Consider the following 14,717-nt stretch of genomic DNA (forward strand, 5'->3'; position numbering starts at 1 on the left):
ATGAGAGAAAGGAGGGGGATGTGAGACTAATTGGAAAAGGAGAAAGAAATGAGTGACTAACCAGAGAAGAGAGAAAGGAGGGAAATGAGGGAGGAGAAGAATGAGGGGAACCGAACCGGTTCTCCCTTGACCCAACAACCCTGCTCAACCCAATGGTGATTCCGGCGATTTCAAGGTGAATTGACCGTCGCCACAACCTAAGATCAACCCCACAACATCTCTTCTTCACATTCCACCCAAAAATTAAAGGAATTGGGCTCTAAATTATGAAGTTCGAAGCCGTCGGCTTCGATGGCAACCCGTGAGTCTTTAGGAGGCAATCCGCCATTCCTGAATGCAATCTCATCGATCCCCACCATCAAACAACTCCCCTTGAGCCCAGGAACAAAGCCCAAGCCTTGGTTGGAGCGTTGGCGTGAGTTTGGAGGTCAAATCAAAATACACCCAAACATAGGGTTCCGACGGGTTTTCATGAAATTGAGGCTTTTCCTGGCCAAATTGGTCTTAGTTACAGGTATGAAAGTTCCTCTACTCACTGAGATCTTCATTTCTGTGAAGTTTGAGAATTTTTAGAAATAGTTGAATTTTCCGGCGAGTCGAGGCAATCGACCGCCGCGTACGGCGATGCGTAGGCCGAGATGTCCCCTGACCTCCCTAGGCTAAATTTGAACGTAGTTCCATTAAGGTCTACCGCTTGATTATTATAGCAATCGACAATCCGATCGTTGAATCGTCACCAAACTTTGATACGTTATAATACGTAATATTTTAGGATATTAGAAACTTACGGATAGGGAATCCGACGTACGGATCTTCCCAAATAGGATATGTAAGTTACATGTTCTATTGATAAGAATTCTAATACATGATTTGATAATTGTTTTAAGCGCCGATTGTTCGTGGCGCGGACTCCAGGTGAGTGGGTTTTTGGTTATATATATATATATATATATATATATATGTATATATATATATATGTATATATGTTTTACATTTTCCCATAAACTGTTTTGAAATGAGCGTATTCTTTTAAATGCCATGTCATGCTTGCATTTCATTTTATTGTATGCATTGGTATGTATATGCATACTATTGTATGACGCTACAGAGGCCAAGTAAGTTTCATGTGAGTATTGTATGATGTTAGTGGTGGCATTGTTTATGGTTATACGTAGATGCATTTAGAGCTCATTATCTTGCACCCCGGTGTTAGTGCTCCCGCCCGTGGCCAGGGCATATTCCTTCACGTGATGTTCACCTCCTGCATCGCACACTCACCTTGGATCCAAGTTTGGTGCATAGCCCTGTCGTACATACCACATTAGGTGGTTCCAACTCATAGGTGACCAGTGATTATTCGCACAGCCTTCGCGTGATCGTAGCACTTGAGCGTACTTATTTACACCCAGCCCTATTGTACAAACCACAATAGGTGGTTCTGACTCGTGTGCAAGCATATTTAATGAGCTATAGGTTCAGTCATACAGGTCACGTTAGGTGACTCCGGTTGGCAAATCATTATACATTAACTTATTTCACCTGACTTACTTATTTCATTGCTGAAATACTTGACATGGCATAAACTCGGTTTTCACTACTCTCAAGCATGATTTCTATATACGTATGTATTATTATTTTTTGAGAAATTATACGGGTTTTACGGCGATGGGTTATAACGTTTTCAAAAGGTTTTTATTAAAAACTTTATTTTTAGGTTCACACACCCTTGTTTTTGCACCCCTTCAGGTTTTAGCTGCTAAAAGTCCGTATTGACAAGGATTCTTGGCAAATCTCAATATAGGTGGCTACCTCCGAGGGTATGATCCTTACCCACACTACTGTACTTTACTTATGCTCTGACGTCGCGTGTGAAATGAGCTCATTTCCGCTCACATCGCACTCTTGTCTTTAGACACTTTTAGGTTTAAATTTATTTGCATTTTTCACATCACGATACTTTATGGTTTCGTCACATTCTAGGTGTCGGCCAACACAGCTCGATTCGGAGTCTAAGTGGACATTTCAAGTCGGGGTGTGTCATAACAAAAACTGACCACACGATATACAATGAATGAATAAGATCATGAGATCCTCCGAATTCCCAAAAAAAGAATCAAACGAGAATCTTTTTCAGTATAATAAAACCACCAACTAATCACTTAAAAAAACATTTAAAATACCAAGTACTTCGTAGCATCTTAAAAAATCTCCTTTCTTTTGTTTTTCTCTCCCATCAAATGTTAATGAAGCTGAAAGTGGGAGGCACGAAAATCATGATCATAATCTGCCAAGATTGAAGGCCAAAGTAGGAAAATACTTCCAAAACCAGCATCCTTCCGGAGAAGAAAACAAAGTACAAACTGACATAATAAACTCAACGTTTTCTTCACAATTCCCGATTCCATTTCCCAACTCATCGTCTTTGGACTTTGTTCGATGGGACATTTCACATTCTTCTCTGCCCTTTATCTTTTGCCCTTCGTCATTGTTTGTCTTTTATATTTATTGTTTTTTTTAAGTATAATAACATAATTTACATTAAGTATACTATATATTTTATATTAAGAAAAGAGAGAGTTCGACCAAATCACACAATGAGCAACCTACTTTAGTATCGAATTTCCCATTCACGAGATTCAAACCTAATATCTCTTACTTACAAGTGAAGAGGAATATCATCATATTGTAATATTGAGTGACTTTTATATTTATTGTTTTTCATAAGGGAAAAATAATAATGTTTAACATCTTGTGGATTGCAATTTGACATACAATCATCTTAACGTTCAAATTTATTTCAAGGGTTATGCCGAAATTAGCCACAATATGAAATTTACGCATGAAAGTTCATCAGTTTTCAATCAAAATTTAAAGAGTTCATAAAATTAGCAAAATTTAATTTTTTGTAACTTTGTAAATATAAAATATATTTTTCTAAAAGAATATATTAAAACCCAAACGAGTTTGGCTCGTGAAGTTTGTTGCATTTGTCTTTGTATTGTCCACCAACAACATGGGGAGGGTACTTTTCTTGAAAAACTAACTGTAGAAGAACAAGTAGTGGAAGTTTGAAGCCATCCACTGCAAAATATCACACAAACAACAACATACGGAATATACAGGTCTCCGCCTTATCACCTTCAATTCTCCATGTCCTTCTATTTTTCTGGAAAACAGAACTTAAACAAACAAATCCAGATATTTTATCAAGGAAAGGAATAGGGAATTGCTTTGTCCAGTTTACTTTCTCGAGAAAACCCATGTTGCCTGTCAACTTGTTTCATGGGTTGGTTGTTCTTGTTGCCATTGCTACTCTTTCTTTATAATAATAATTATATATATATATATATATATATATATTATATAAGTTTACAGAGATCTCTTCCCTCCTCCTTCTCCAAAGTTTGGTAATTTATGTTTTTTTTTTCTGTCCTCTGAAACTGAATTGCATTTTGGTGTTTGTGTTTGATGCTATTTTTTGGATGTTTAGGTAATTAGATTCTTCTTTTCAGGGAGTTTATTTTTGTATGTTCAATCTTAATATTTTATCAATAATTCTCACGCTGTCCTCTTTGTTTTTAATCTGTAATTTATCTTTCTTTCTCCAATTCATGAAATTCCTTTTTTTTGGCATTTAAAAAGAAATGCGAGGAATCTAATTATCCGGTTGTTCTAGGGTTTTGATCTGATTGCAGTATTATCTGTTATCTGTATGTTTGTGAAGGTCTGTGAATCACAGTTGATGAAAAACTTGCAGTTTCAGAAATGACTGTCAGCAAACAAGACGTGAAAAAGAAGGTTCCCTTTCTTATTTTTGTTTCCAAATTCTTCTTCTTTTCTATTTTGTACATAAATATTTTTGGATCTTTTTGCAAAGAAAATGGTGTTTTTAATCAGATTTTGTTAATTAATTGAATTTTGTGTTTAACCCTTTTGTTTCAGTCTTTCATTCATAAAATTTTCACCACAAAGGAGAGAGAAGGAAGCGGCTCATCGGATTTCTTCGGTGAGACTAATGAATTTCTTTCTGGTTTCAATCCAATCACTTATCCCCATTGTTTTCTATTGGAGAAAATCTAGAGAGAGAGAGAGAGAGAGGATACTCCTTGCAGTTGGGGACTCATATTGTAGTTGATGTTATCTTTCTTTTTGGATACAGAAAGCAGATAGAGAATCCCATCTGTTTTTTGAAGAATTTGATTTTACTTTTCTTTTTTGAAGGGTTTTGTTCTTCTTTTAACTTTTTCGGGTAAGATAGGGACGATTAAGTGGTCCAACTCCAACCATATAGACATTCGGGGACTAAAAATGGCGTTTTTGGTAAGAAAGATATCGATGGTTAAGAGAGAGGGAGAGCGTGATGGAGGTTTGAACGTAGAATATATTCATGTTTGAAATCTAATCGAGTGTAAGAAAGGTAGCAAGCATAAAAAGTGTCCCTCTCATACCCTCTCTGTCTCTGCTTCGTGTTTAATTTTCAAAGGAAGTTTCTGTCTTGCTTAACCTACAATTCTTATAAATTTGACATCTTACCGTGAAGTCTTTTCGTAATTGTTTTCTCTTTCAGAAGCACAGCAGTCTACTCCAGCAGTTGACATTCAATCTACAAGTGACACAGGGTCTCAAATGCCTGCTGGTCAATACGTTCAGTCCCTTCGGTAATTGGAATATTTTCTACAACTAGTTCTTGTTAACATCTTTTTATCCCTTTGACAAGAATGCATATGCACTAACTTTTGACTCTTATTTTTGTTTGTTTCAGGGTTTTTGTAGCGACATGGAATGTAGGAGGAAAATCTCCTCATATTGGCCTTAATCTGGATGATTTTCTTCAAGTTTATAATGAATCAGACATATATGTCTTGGGGTATATGGTCTCTTCATTTCTTCTTGCTTTCGTCTACTTTGTGTTTCCCTTCTGATTTTTCTTAGTTTCAAATTGATAAATTATCATTTTTTTTTCAAATGAAATAGTATAATTGGGGACTTGTTTTTTGAGTCTCCGTGCCTGTCCCAGTATTTAGCATATGATGGTGTGTCAAACAGACACGCCTGCGCACACGCTGTGAAAAGAAACTTGTGACTTCATGCTCTGCGTGTAGTTTCTGTTTTGTCATATCAATTTTATAGAACCTTTAAAATGAAAATGTATTTCCATATTGTTTAAGTTCTTCTGTAGAAGATATTGATAGTTCGTGTGATTAATTTTTTGCTTTCTACCTTCAGTTTTCAAGAAATTGTTCCGTTAAATGCTGGAAATGTGCTAGTTCTAGAAGATAATGAACCTGCAGCAAAATGGCTTGCTTTAATCAATCAGTCACTAAACAAATCACCTGAGGGGTGTTCAACAAGCAAATCCAGCCTAGGTGGTTCGCGATTTTCGTCAAAGCCTTCCCTTAAAAAGGTCAGTAAGGCTTTTAGGACAGAGAGCAAACGGAGGCTGAAGAGTTGCAACTGCACTTTTGAACTAGAGAGGAAATATAGTAAAGATTTTTGTTTTAGATGCCAACAACCAAACATAAACGAAGACGACCTTTCTTCAGAACCGGATGAGGACGGATCTAATGTCTTTGATATATCAGAAATTTCCATGGCCTCTACTACCAACCAAATGAAGTACAGCCTTATAGCAAGTAAACAAATGGTAGGAATTTTCGTGACTATCTGGGCAAGGAAAGAGTGTATACAATATGTTAGCCACTTGAGAATCTCTTGCATCAGTCGTGGGATCATGGGATGCCTTGGAAACAAGGTATTCTTTAAAATCTTTTACAAGCATCAGATGTCGGTTATACATGATTGAAGATATCAAATAACTTTTTTGCAGTACATTAATTATCTGTTCACTGGTTTCAGGGCTGTATATCTGTGAGCTTTTTATTCCATCAGACAAGCTTTTGCTTTGTCTGCAGTCATTTGGCATCTGGTGAGAAGGAGGGCGACGAGCTTAGGAGAAATTTGGATGTATTAGAGATACTTAAAAGCACTCAGTTTCCGAAGATTTGCAAAACGGCTCATAGTAGGATGCCAGATAAAATTCTAGGACATGAGTAAGTATCTTTCAACCTTGTTATTTAGTACTGAATCCTTTTCATAATCCAACACTACTTTCTCACACTTATTGACACTGATTATCTGATTAATCTCTTTGCAAATGGATCTAGTATGGTCATATGGTTAGGAGACTTGAATTACCGCATTGCTTTGAGCTACTCTGAAACCCGAAGGCTTTTGGTGGACAATGACTGGGATGCACTTCTTGACAAAGATCAGGTAAATGATCTTACTATCATATCAGGTCACATTCTAATTGTCTTATGGTATACTCATATTTTTTATTTGTTTTTGGTTGCATATATAGCTCAAAATTGAGAGAGAAGCAGGGCGAGTATTCAAGGGATGGAAGGAGGGAAAAATCTACTTTGCACCTACTTACAAATACTTTTATAACTCAGACACTTATTTCGGAGAGATAAAAACATCGAAAAAGAAAAGAAGAACACCAGCCTGGTATGTCGATTGGAAGAATGTACTTACAGAACCCAATTGACAAACTAAGAAGTTTATTTGACGAGTTTAGAATTGCAGGTGTGACAGAATACTATGGCATGGAAATGGGATTAGACAACTTTCTTACATAAGGGGAGAGTCCCGGTTCTCTGACCATCGGCCAGTGTGTGCAACATTTTTTGTGGATGCTGTAGTTAATGAGAATGAAACGAAGAAGGGATCGCCTAGCTCTAATATGAAAATCGAAATTGAAGAGCTCTTACCAACTGCGAGATACCTGAACAACATGCAAGTCATAGCTAAATTTGGTAGTTTCTTTGATTGTCCACTGTTAAAGGTCTTTGCCCTGACTATCCTCTTGTATTGTCAGGTACTAAACAGCTAACCGTAACTCGCTGAAAGTTTGAAGAAATACCCACTTTAATTTATCAAATGAAATGAAGTAGGTTTGATGATGCAGAGTTTTTTTGCAGTACTAAGGTGTAAATAATTCTCCAACAAGTGATATATGTACTGTACTGAAATGGTTGACTTCTCCGGCGTGCAATATGAAGGATGTTCTCTCACAACGAAGATGCTCGGCTTTTGATATTCGGATTTCCTAACAAGTTGAAGGGCAGAGATGCATAGGTGACAGATTATTGTGTGAATTTCTGGCGTCTTTGTTCTTATCATTTATCAAAGTGTAGTTACAATTATTTATTTGTAGACATTCCCATTTCTCTTTGCCTAAATTTGGGTCAAAAGAGAATGGAGCAGATAATACAAAATTGCTTGAGTCACAAGCTACCTGGTTTAATACACTATCTCATTGTGTTTAATACGAGCGATATTAAGGGTGCGTGAGAATTGAACACAAAACCTCAGATACAGAAAAAACCGGTCTAACCACTAAAGCTACAAGCCTGTAGCAGGATCTCAACACATTTAACTGCGCGAATCATTTTAGATTGGTGCTGGTGAAGGTGAGAATACAGCATATGGTAGTTGAAGTACAGGATTATAATATTAAGCAGCAGTCAGTTTCAAACTATGAATTCAAATTGGCATTGCCTTGGTAATCGAACCCTTTTAGTTTTAAGTTCAGTGTCAAATATTTAAGGCCAATGTAAGTCAGATTATTGAAATTAACTCATCAGAAAGGCAGAATCCAAAGCTTGCCAACCAATTATCTGTAATTTAATCACGTGCCTGATCACATGACTGCTCTCTTTAAGTAAAAGTTATGGGCAAAATTTTCTTCGGGAGATTTAACTTTGGAACTTGGAAGCTGAAGCTAGTCAAAGATTCATCACATGACCCTCCTGTATCCAATCTCCATTTAATAATATAACTTAACAGTAGCACATCAAATGTTCGGGAGGTGATTTCGACATTATTTTTTTTTTCTGCTCATCGTCTGTTTAGTTATGGCCATTAAATTAAATAAGTCAGAAGATAATCAAACAACAAAAATAAAATGAGGTGTTAGGTGTACAGAAGAGAGATAAGGATGTGGAAATCATTTACCAAATCTTGTTAAGGGAAACTACTCTCTCTCTCTCTCTCTCTCTCTCTAGATCTCATGAGGTTATAAATAACCTTAAACTCAATTATTGGAGCAAGCACTGGCAAGAAGACATCCTCTGAGTCAACAAAAACCATGAAATCCTGCTGTAAATCATTGGCTGAGGTTATCATTGCTGTGTTGTTACTCATGTATTTAGTTTGTAGTAATACAGCTCTAGCAAGAGTTCATCCACCATCCTCTCAAGCTCTCCTACATGCACACGCAGACAAGAAAATGCCCGTCACCGTCGAGCCGGTCGTCGATAGCCTCCGAAGAATACCTCCCAGCATTCCAAATCCTACTCAGAACAAGTAATCTTCATCAATTAATTCCCTTAATTTCCTTCTTTGCTCTTGTTAATTAGCAATTACTTCTTATGCTTTCATCTGGAAATGCATTGACTCCAAGACAATGTTTGTGTGCCAGGTTGAAGCCTAGGAAGGGCTGAAACATTACAGTTGCATGAACAGCTCAAAGATATAGATGTTGCTCTACATGAAGAAATTAAATTAATTTGTTGTTTATTTTAGAATCTCTTTTTTAGCTCTGTGAGAGTGTACTTTTTGTAGCTCTTAATAATTATTGTTATTATTATTTTTGCTAGGATTAGCAGAAGTGATTAAGAACAGTTAAAACCAAGTAAGAAGGCTTATGGAAATGTTTAGATATGACCCAATTTTATCAAATTTTAGCAAGTATAGATTATCTACTTTGAGTAACTCAATGCTTTTGGCAACAATATTTTGAATTAGCAATTTAGCATTATGAATGTACCCATATTTTTATTTGCTGCAAATACACAGAGATATACCAGTAAATGGTGCAGTATATTGTTGATTTTTCTTAGTACAAGCGATATTACGATTTTAAGTTAGACAACGAGAAGAGAGAGTTTCAATCTGAAGCACAATGAATTAAAAAATAAAGATCCTATTAACCAGATCAATTCACCGCCAGCGGATCAATATGGGGTTGGGGTTTTAGTGGCTGACTGATTAGACAATATACTCGAATCAATCTTCCATAAATCTGGAAAGCTCCATAGTCTTGTCCAATTTTAGTTTGGGCCCGATGCAATCAGAAGTCCAAGTCCAGTTGATCCAAATAAATAGTTAACAAACTTAGGTTAAAAAATTGATCTGAGGGTTTAAAGCCCAAGTTTTAATTGGCAAAGTTTCGTGCACATAACTTGGGAACTTTCCAGACATACAGTTGATTCTATTTATATCACTTTTACCATTTTACTGATAGACTTTTAGGCCCAATGTTGTCCACCATCATCATTGATATTGTTCTCAACGTTATATTCATTAGTTAGTATGTTGTATGCAATATTCATTCACTAGAAGCAACACACGACTTTTGAAGGCTTAGTCATAATTCAAGCCAAGTAAATCAGGTCCAAAATGTGTTGAGAAATAAACATGTTCTAATTTAATGATAAAATTTTAGGCAAAGTATGATCCACCAACATCATCGATATTGTCCTCAACTTAACCGAGTATTGCTAGCTAAGTGTGGGGTTTTATGGAGTATTTTATATATAAAATATATATTACTTTATTATATTATCAATATAAGACTCTGTTCTCCAACATTCACAACTAATTAATTTTATTGATCTCAGTCGATTTTGGGTTCATTTCTTTTGTACTTCTAAAGCCTAATCCAATCTTGCATGCGTGCAAGCTATATAACAATATGGCTTTCTTAGTTATGATAGCTATTGTACTCGCCCAAGGAAGCAAACACCGGAATCTCCATCCACAACTACTCTAGCTCAAACCTTAAGAATATAGAATGTAGCGAGTAGCCCTTCATGACCCCCCAAAAAAAAATAAGAATATAGTTAGCCCTAAAAATACGATGGATCTAGAGTAGTTGGAGATCAAATATCCTACACCAAAAGGAAAGGATGTGGTTTCTCTATAGTCTCAATTATTGTTTGACACGTGTTTATAAATTTAATTTTCTTAGCTTTTTTGTTATAAATTTTATATTTATTAAATAATGATTAGAGCCACACAGAGATCACACCTATTTTGAGCGCAGAAATGTTGGATCTTCAGTAGTAGTGTGTCCTTCCTTACACGTTCTCATGAATTGCCACCTCAACTAGAGAGATTTTCAATGTGACAAAAACATGATATGTTACATCACATATTATTATACAAATAAAAAAATATATGTGTTAAAAACTTAATAATTTGAAAAATAAAATTTTCTACCGTTTATATAACAGGTAATGTAAAAAAATATCTCCCTCAAGGGCCTCAACTGCATTGCATACCTCTGCATTAAAATTGCCGACCTCTAAATTGTCAAAACCGACAACGCGCATTTCTCTGGCACTCCACAGTCCACAATTCACATCTCTCTCTGTCTCTCTCTCTCTCTTTATATCTAGATATGAGATCCCAACACACACATTTTCATGCACTCAACTCAACCTAGAGCCCCCCGAAAAGCAAAACATTTTCACACTCAAAATGCCAAGGGTAGCCTTCTCTCCTTTCTTCCTCCTTTCTTCTCTTCTCCTCTTTTCACTACTGTTGCTAACTGCTGCTGCTGCATCATCCCCCTCATCAGCCTCTTCAGCATGCAAGTCCACCCTCTACCCAAAGCTCTGCCGTTCCATCCTCTCTACCATCCGCTACTCACCCTCCGATCCCTACAACTACGGCAAGTTCTCCATCAAACAATGCCTGAAACAGGCACGCAAAACCTCCAAAATAATCAACCACTTCCTTGGCAAAACCAAGCACAAGTCCTTTTTCATAAACGACAGCGAGGTGAACGCCCTGGAGGACTGCCAGCAGTTCTCGGAGCTGAACGTGGAGTACTTGGAGGCGACCTCGACGGAGCTCAAGTCCGCCGAGTCGCTGAACGAGGAGCTGGTGAACAAGGTGCAGACGCTGCTGAGCGGCATTGTGACCAACCAGCAGACTTGTTACGATGGGCTTCTGGTGTCCAAGAGCACCGTTTTGGGAAACAATTCTGCTTTGGCCGTGGCTTTCTCTAATGTTACGCAGCTCTATAGTGTGTCGCTTGGGTTGGTCACGTATTCCTTGGCTCGTAATCTCAAAAAGCATAAGAAAGGCAGCAACGGCTCCGGCACCAAAAATGTGCTCAAATTCCATGAACCACTTGAAACTTTCATTAAGGTAAAGCTTTTGAATTCATTTTCTAGCCTTTTTTTTTTTTGTGTGATAATTTTAATATTTGATTATACCAGCTAAGGTTTCAATTTTGATGTTTTGATATTTAATTGGATAAAATATTGTAGCATATCTGATAGTCAGAGGCTACATGCTTATAGTTTTGTTGGAATATTGGGTAATAAAATCTTGTTCAAGATCTATGCATGAAGTGAAACTATATACAATTGTAATTCGGAACCAAGTTAACATGTGATTAAACTATTTATAAAAGGTGCCACAATGGCAGATACAATATATAGGATCTGGTGGAAAGAGATTCTATCCGGATCTCTTATTTCAAAGCTCATGGATCAATTGATTCGGACCTTTGAAATCTGATCCAAAAGTCAAAAATTATTAAAAATTTTAAAATTTTTTACTAACTTCTCTATTTAGCATTGGATCAAATTTTAAGAACCCATATCACTTAATGTGTGAACTTTAAAGGAAATGATCTGGAAATGATCTCTTTACGGATCTGGGATGTGACACCAGATGCCAACAAACAAAGCAAGACATATTACATAACATTGTAGGGTCGGAAAAAAATTATAGAGTAAAGTAGGATTTTTTTATTTACAAATGGGCAAAATACTTAAATTTTTATTATTGTGGGGTTAGATGAATCTTATGTTAGTTCTAAAATGAACAAGTTATATTTACATAACACTGTAATATTGACATTTACACAAAGGTGAATATATTAAATTTCCACTTTTCATTTAAATAATTATAATGAAGTTGTAAACCCATTGTTACACTATATATTAGAGTTTTCCTAATAAAAAGAACAATTGAGTTTTTTTAATTAACTTGTATATTTTTTATTCAACCTTTTCTGATTGTTTAATGGACGATATATTTTAGGAAAGTGATTTTCACATCCTTTTTTTTTCTAACCATTAGATTGAATAAATCCTACTAAATTAATAGTCATAATTAAACATGGGCGTATAAAAGATTAAAAACAATGTGTGTGTATCATTTCTCATAATTTAAACCAGTTAAGCTACACCCAACCTTCTTCAAATAGTATTAAAATAATGTGTATTAAGTTGAATGTGCATATTTACTATCCAGTGGTCCACAAAGATCTCAGTTTAGGGTATTAATTGTTGAGTAATGCTATTTAATCATGTTTTTATACCATATTTCTATACGACCTTAGGTGGCATCTGATGTAGACAGCCACATCATTTGAAAAATTTGCAAAACCCAAGGAAATGAAGGAGAAAGACTCCTTGTATACCACAATCATCATTTAATTAACTAGTTTTTTCTTAATTATTAGTATATTAAATAATGAAGTAAATTTAAAAATCTGATTAATTCAAATGATGTGACTGTCCACATCAAATGCCATCTAAAGTGGTATGAAAATGTGATACAAAAATATGGTATGAATAGCATTACTCTTAATTGTTTATTCAAGTCAACTGGGTCTTTCGTGTGATTGAAGTAGCTAGATCTGGAGTAATGGAGTCAACTAAATAAGAGGGCTTGGCCAAGTGCCCTTTGTCAATTATTGTACGGGACTTGTAAGCAAGTAACGTCACATGGTTTCTGCATATCGCAAGGCATTTGCACCGCCAATGGCGTCCCCCATCAAATCCAGCACGCTGCCGCCACCACCACCACCCATCCTTTTATTTTCTGGTGACTCACCTCCCATCTCATATGACATAAAATACTCTTTAACACATGTTATCAAGGTAATAAGTATATTGATAAGTGACTTTGGTAATAAGTATATTTCAAAGGTTGGTCTTGATATTGTGTTAATTATGTTTTGGTGTTTCAAAAATGCTTAAATTTTAGCTATGCGTCTTCAAAAATACTTGGTTACCAAGGACGGCATGTTAAACAGAACCTCAGTTATCTATAAAAGAACAAGTGATTACGTAGAGATTTGTGAGTAACTATGGAAGAATTAATTTGAATCAGTAATTAAATGGCAGGCACTTCGGAAAAGTTCTGGAAAAAAATCGACGACTCCCGAAGGAGGTGAGAGGATTCTTGAAGAAATGGAGAGTAGTGGTATTCTGGTTAATGACACAGTGATTGTGAGTCCATATGGTACGGACAACTTCACATCGATTGGAGATGCCATTACTTCTGCTCCCAAGAACTTACAGGCTGAAGATGGCTACTTTGTGATCTATGTTAGAGGAGGATACTATCAAGAGTACATTGTCATCACCAAACGCAAGACTAACATAATGCTGCTCGGAGATGGTATTAATAACACTGTCATTACCGGAAACCATAGTTTCGTTGATGGTTGGACTACCTTCAACTCCTCAACCTTTGGTACGAATTACATTTCTGTTAGCTCTCTCTTCCGGCCCTCCTGATATTAAAGTACGTATCAAAACTATTTTGAATCACATTCATCCCATCAAAACTTGAGTAGGGACTCGAGAAAAACTTTTAATGGAGTTGTTCTCGTCACGTGATAATGCTAAGTGACAAAATAGTCTCAGTTGAAACATGACATGTATCAAAATTTGATGATAAGTTTGTATATCTTAAACACGTCATTTTTTTAACTCAATTATTGTGCCAATATACTCGAGAACAACTCTACATGCATGGGTCATAATTTTGAAGCTATTACATTTATTTTAATTCATTATTCTTAGTCTGACACTCAATTTTGTTCTGTTGCAGCTGTTTCTGCCGAGCGATTTGTAGCCATAGATATTACATTCAGGAACACTGCAGGTCCAGAAAAGCACCAAGCGGTAGCTGTAAGAAACAATGCTGACCTCTCCACATTTTACAGATGCAGTTTCGAAGGCTATCAGGACACACTATATGTACATTCCCTAAGGCAGTTCTACAAGGAATGTGACATATACGGAACTGTAGATTTTATTTTTGGAAATGCTGCAGCTGTCTTCCAGAGTTGCAACTTATACGCTCGAAAACCGATGCCTAACCAGAAGAACGCCTTCACAGCGCAGGGACGAACTGACCCAAATCAAAACACCGGAATCTCCATCCATAACTGCACAATTGAAGCTGCACCGGACTTGGCAGTGGACCTCAACTCCACATTGAATTTTCTAGGAAGGCCTTGGAAGGTGTTTTCTAGGACTGTTATCATGCAGTCTTACATTGGCCCTCTGATCAGCTCAGTTGGATGGTTGGAATGGAATGGGACCGTTGGATTGGACACGCTGTTTTACGGTGAGTTTCAGAATCACGGGCCGGGGGCAAACACGACGGGGAGAGTACAATGGCCTGGTTACAGTCTGATGAATGTTACTCAAGCTGTGAATTTCACCGTCCTTAATTTCACATTGGGTAATACTTGGTTGCCTGACACCGATATACCCTTCTATGGAGGATTGCTGAATTAGTGTGTACTTAAAACTTCTCAACTTCCAAATGAAAATTAATCTTTCTAGTTTCTACTGATTATTATATTCAGTACCGTTAAAACATTCTAATCA

General features: G+C 36.5%; 2 protein-coding genes across 7 annotated transcripts; both read left to right on the forward strand.

Annotated features, from left to right (window-relative positions):
- The first annotated feature begins 2,992 nt into the window (after positions 1–2,992).
- LOC126630778 (type I inositol polyphosphate 5-phosphatase 10-like) lies at positions 2,993–7,295 on the forward strand. Of its 6 annotated transcripts, none has more exons than XM_050300972.1 (11): positions 2,993–3,122; positions 3,725–3,798; positions 3,943–4,006; positions 4,568–4,658; positions 4,763–4,867; positions 5,227–5,752; positions 5,857–6,050; positions 6,165–6,273; positions 6,362–6,510; positions 6,589–6,880; positions 6,971–7,295. In XM_050300972.1, exons 2-11 carry the CDS (start codon positions 3,766–3,768, stop codon positions 6,998–7,000), a joined length of 1,593 nt encoding a protein of 530 aa, XP_050156929.1. In that variant the 5' UTR covers positions 2,993–3,122; positions 3,725–3,765; the 3' UTR covers positions 7,001–7,295. The 6 variants fall into 6 exon arrangements, with proteins under 6 accessions (XP_050156929.1, XP_050156933.1, XP_050156934.1 ...); XM_050300976.1 differs by having other exon boundaries at positions 6,984–7,295; XM_050300977.1 differs by having other exon boundaries at positions 6,589–6,798; positions 6,881–7,295.
- A 3,176-nt stretch (positions 7,296–10,471) lies between these two features.
- LOC126630774 (probable pectinesterase/pectinesterase inhibitor 47) lies at positions 10,472–14,676 on the forward strand. The gene is made up of 3 exons (XM_050300967.1): positions 10,472–11,223; positions 13,218–13,569; positions 13,930–14,676. Exons 1-3 carry the CDS (start codon positions 10,549–10,551, stop codon positions 14,622–14,624), a joined length of 1,722 nt encoding a protein of 573 aa, XP_050156924.1. The 5' UTR covers positions 10,472–10,548; the 3' UTR covers positions 14,625–14,676.
- The last annotated feature ends 41 nt before the right edge of the window (positions 14,677–14,717 follow it).

Source organism: Malus sylvestris, chromosome 7, assembly GCF_916048215.2.
Source record: "Malus sylvestris chromosome 7, drMalSylv7.2, whole genome shotgun sequence".
Taxonomy (NCBI): Eukaryota; Viridiplantae; Streptophyta; class Magnoliopsida; order Rosales; family Rosaceae; genus Malus; species Malus sylvestris.

Bases quoted from the DNA above. Each gene is read 5' to 3' on its own strand.
- LOC126630778 (XM_050300972.1), top strand. From the start codon at position 3,766: ATGACTGTCAGCAAACAAGACGTGAAAAAGAAG. The intron at 4,659-4,762 runs GTAATTGGAATA...TGTTTGTTTCAG, and splicing joins CAATACGTTCAGTCCCTTCG to GGTTTTTGTAGCGACATGGA. The intron at 4,868-5,226 runs GTATATGGTCTC...TTCTACCTTCAG, and splicing joins TCAGACATATATGTCTTGGG to TTTTCAAGAAATTGTTCCGT.
- LOC126630774 (XM_050300967.1), top strand. From the start codon at position 10,549: ATGCCAAGGGTAGCCTTCTCTCCTTTCTTCCTCCTTTCTTCTCTTCTC. The intron at 11,224-13,217 runs GTAAAGCTTTTG...ATTAAATGGCAG, and splicing joins CACTTGAAACTTTCATTAAG to GCACTTCGGAAAAGTTCTGG. The intron at 13,570-13,929 runs GTACGAATTACA...GTTCTGTTGCAG, and splicing joins CTTCAACTCCTCAACCTTTG to CTGTTTCTGCCGAGCGATTT.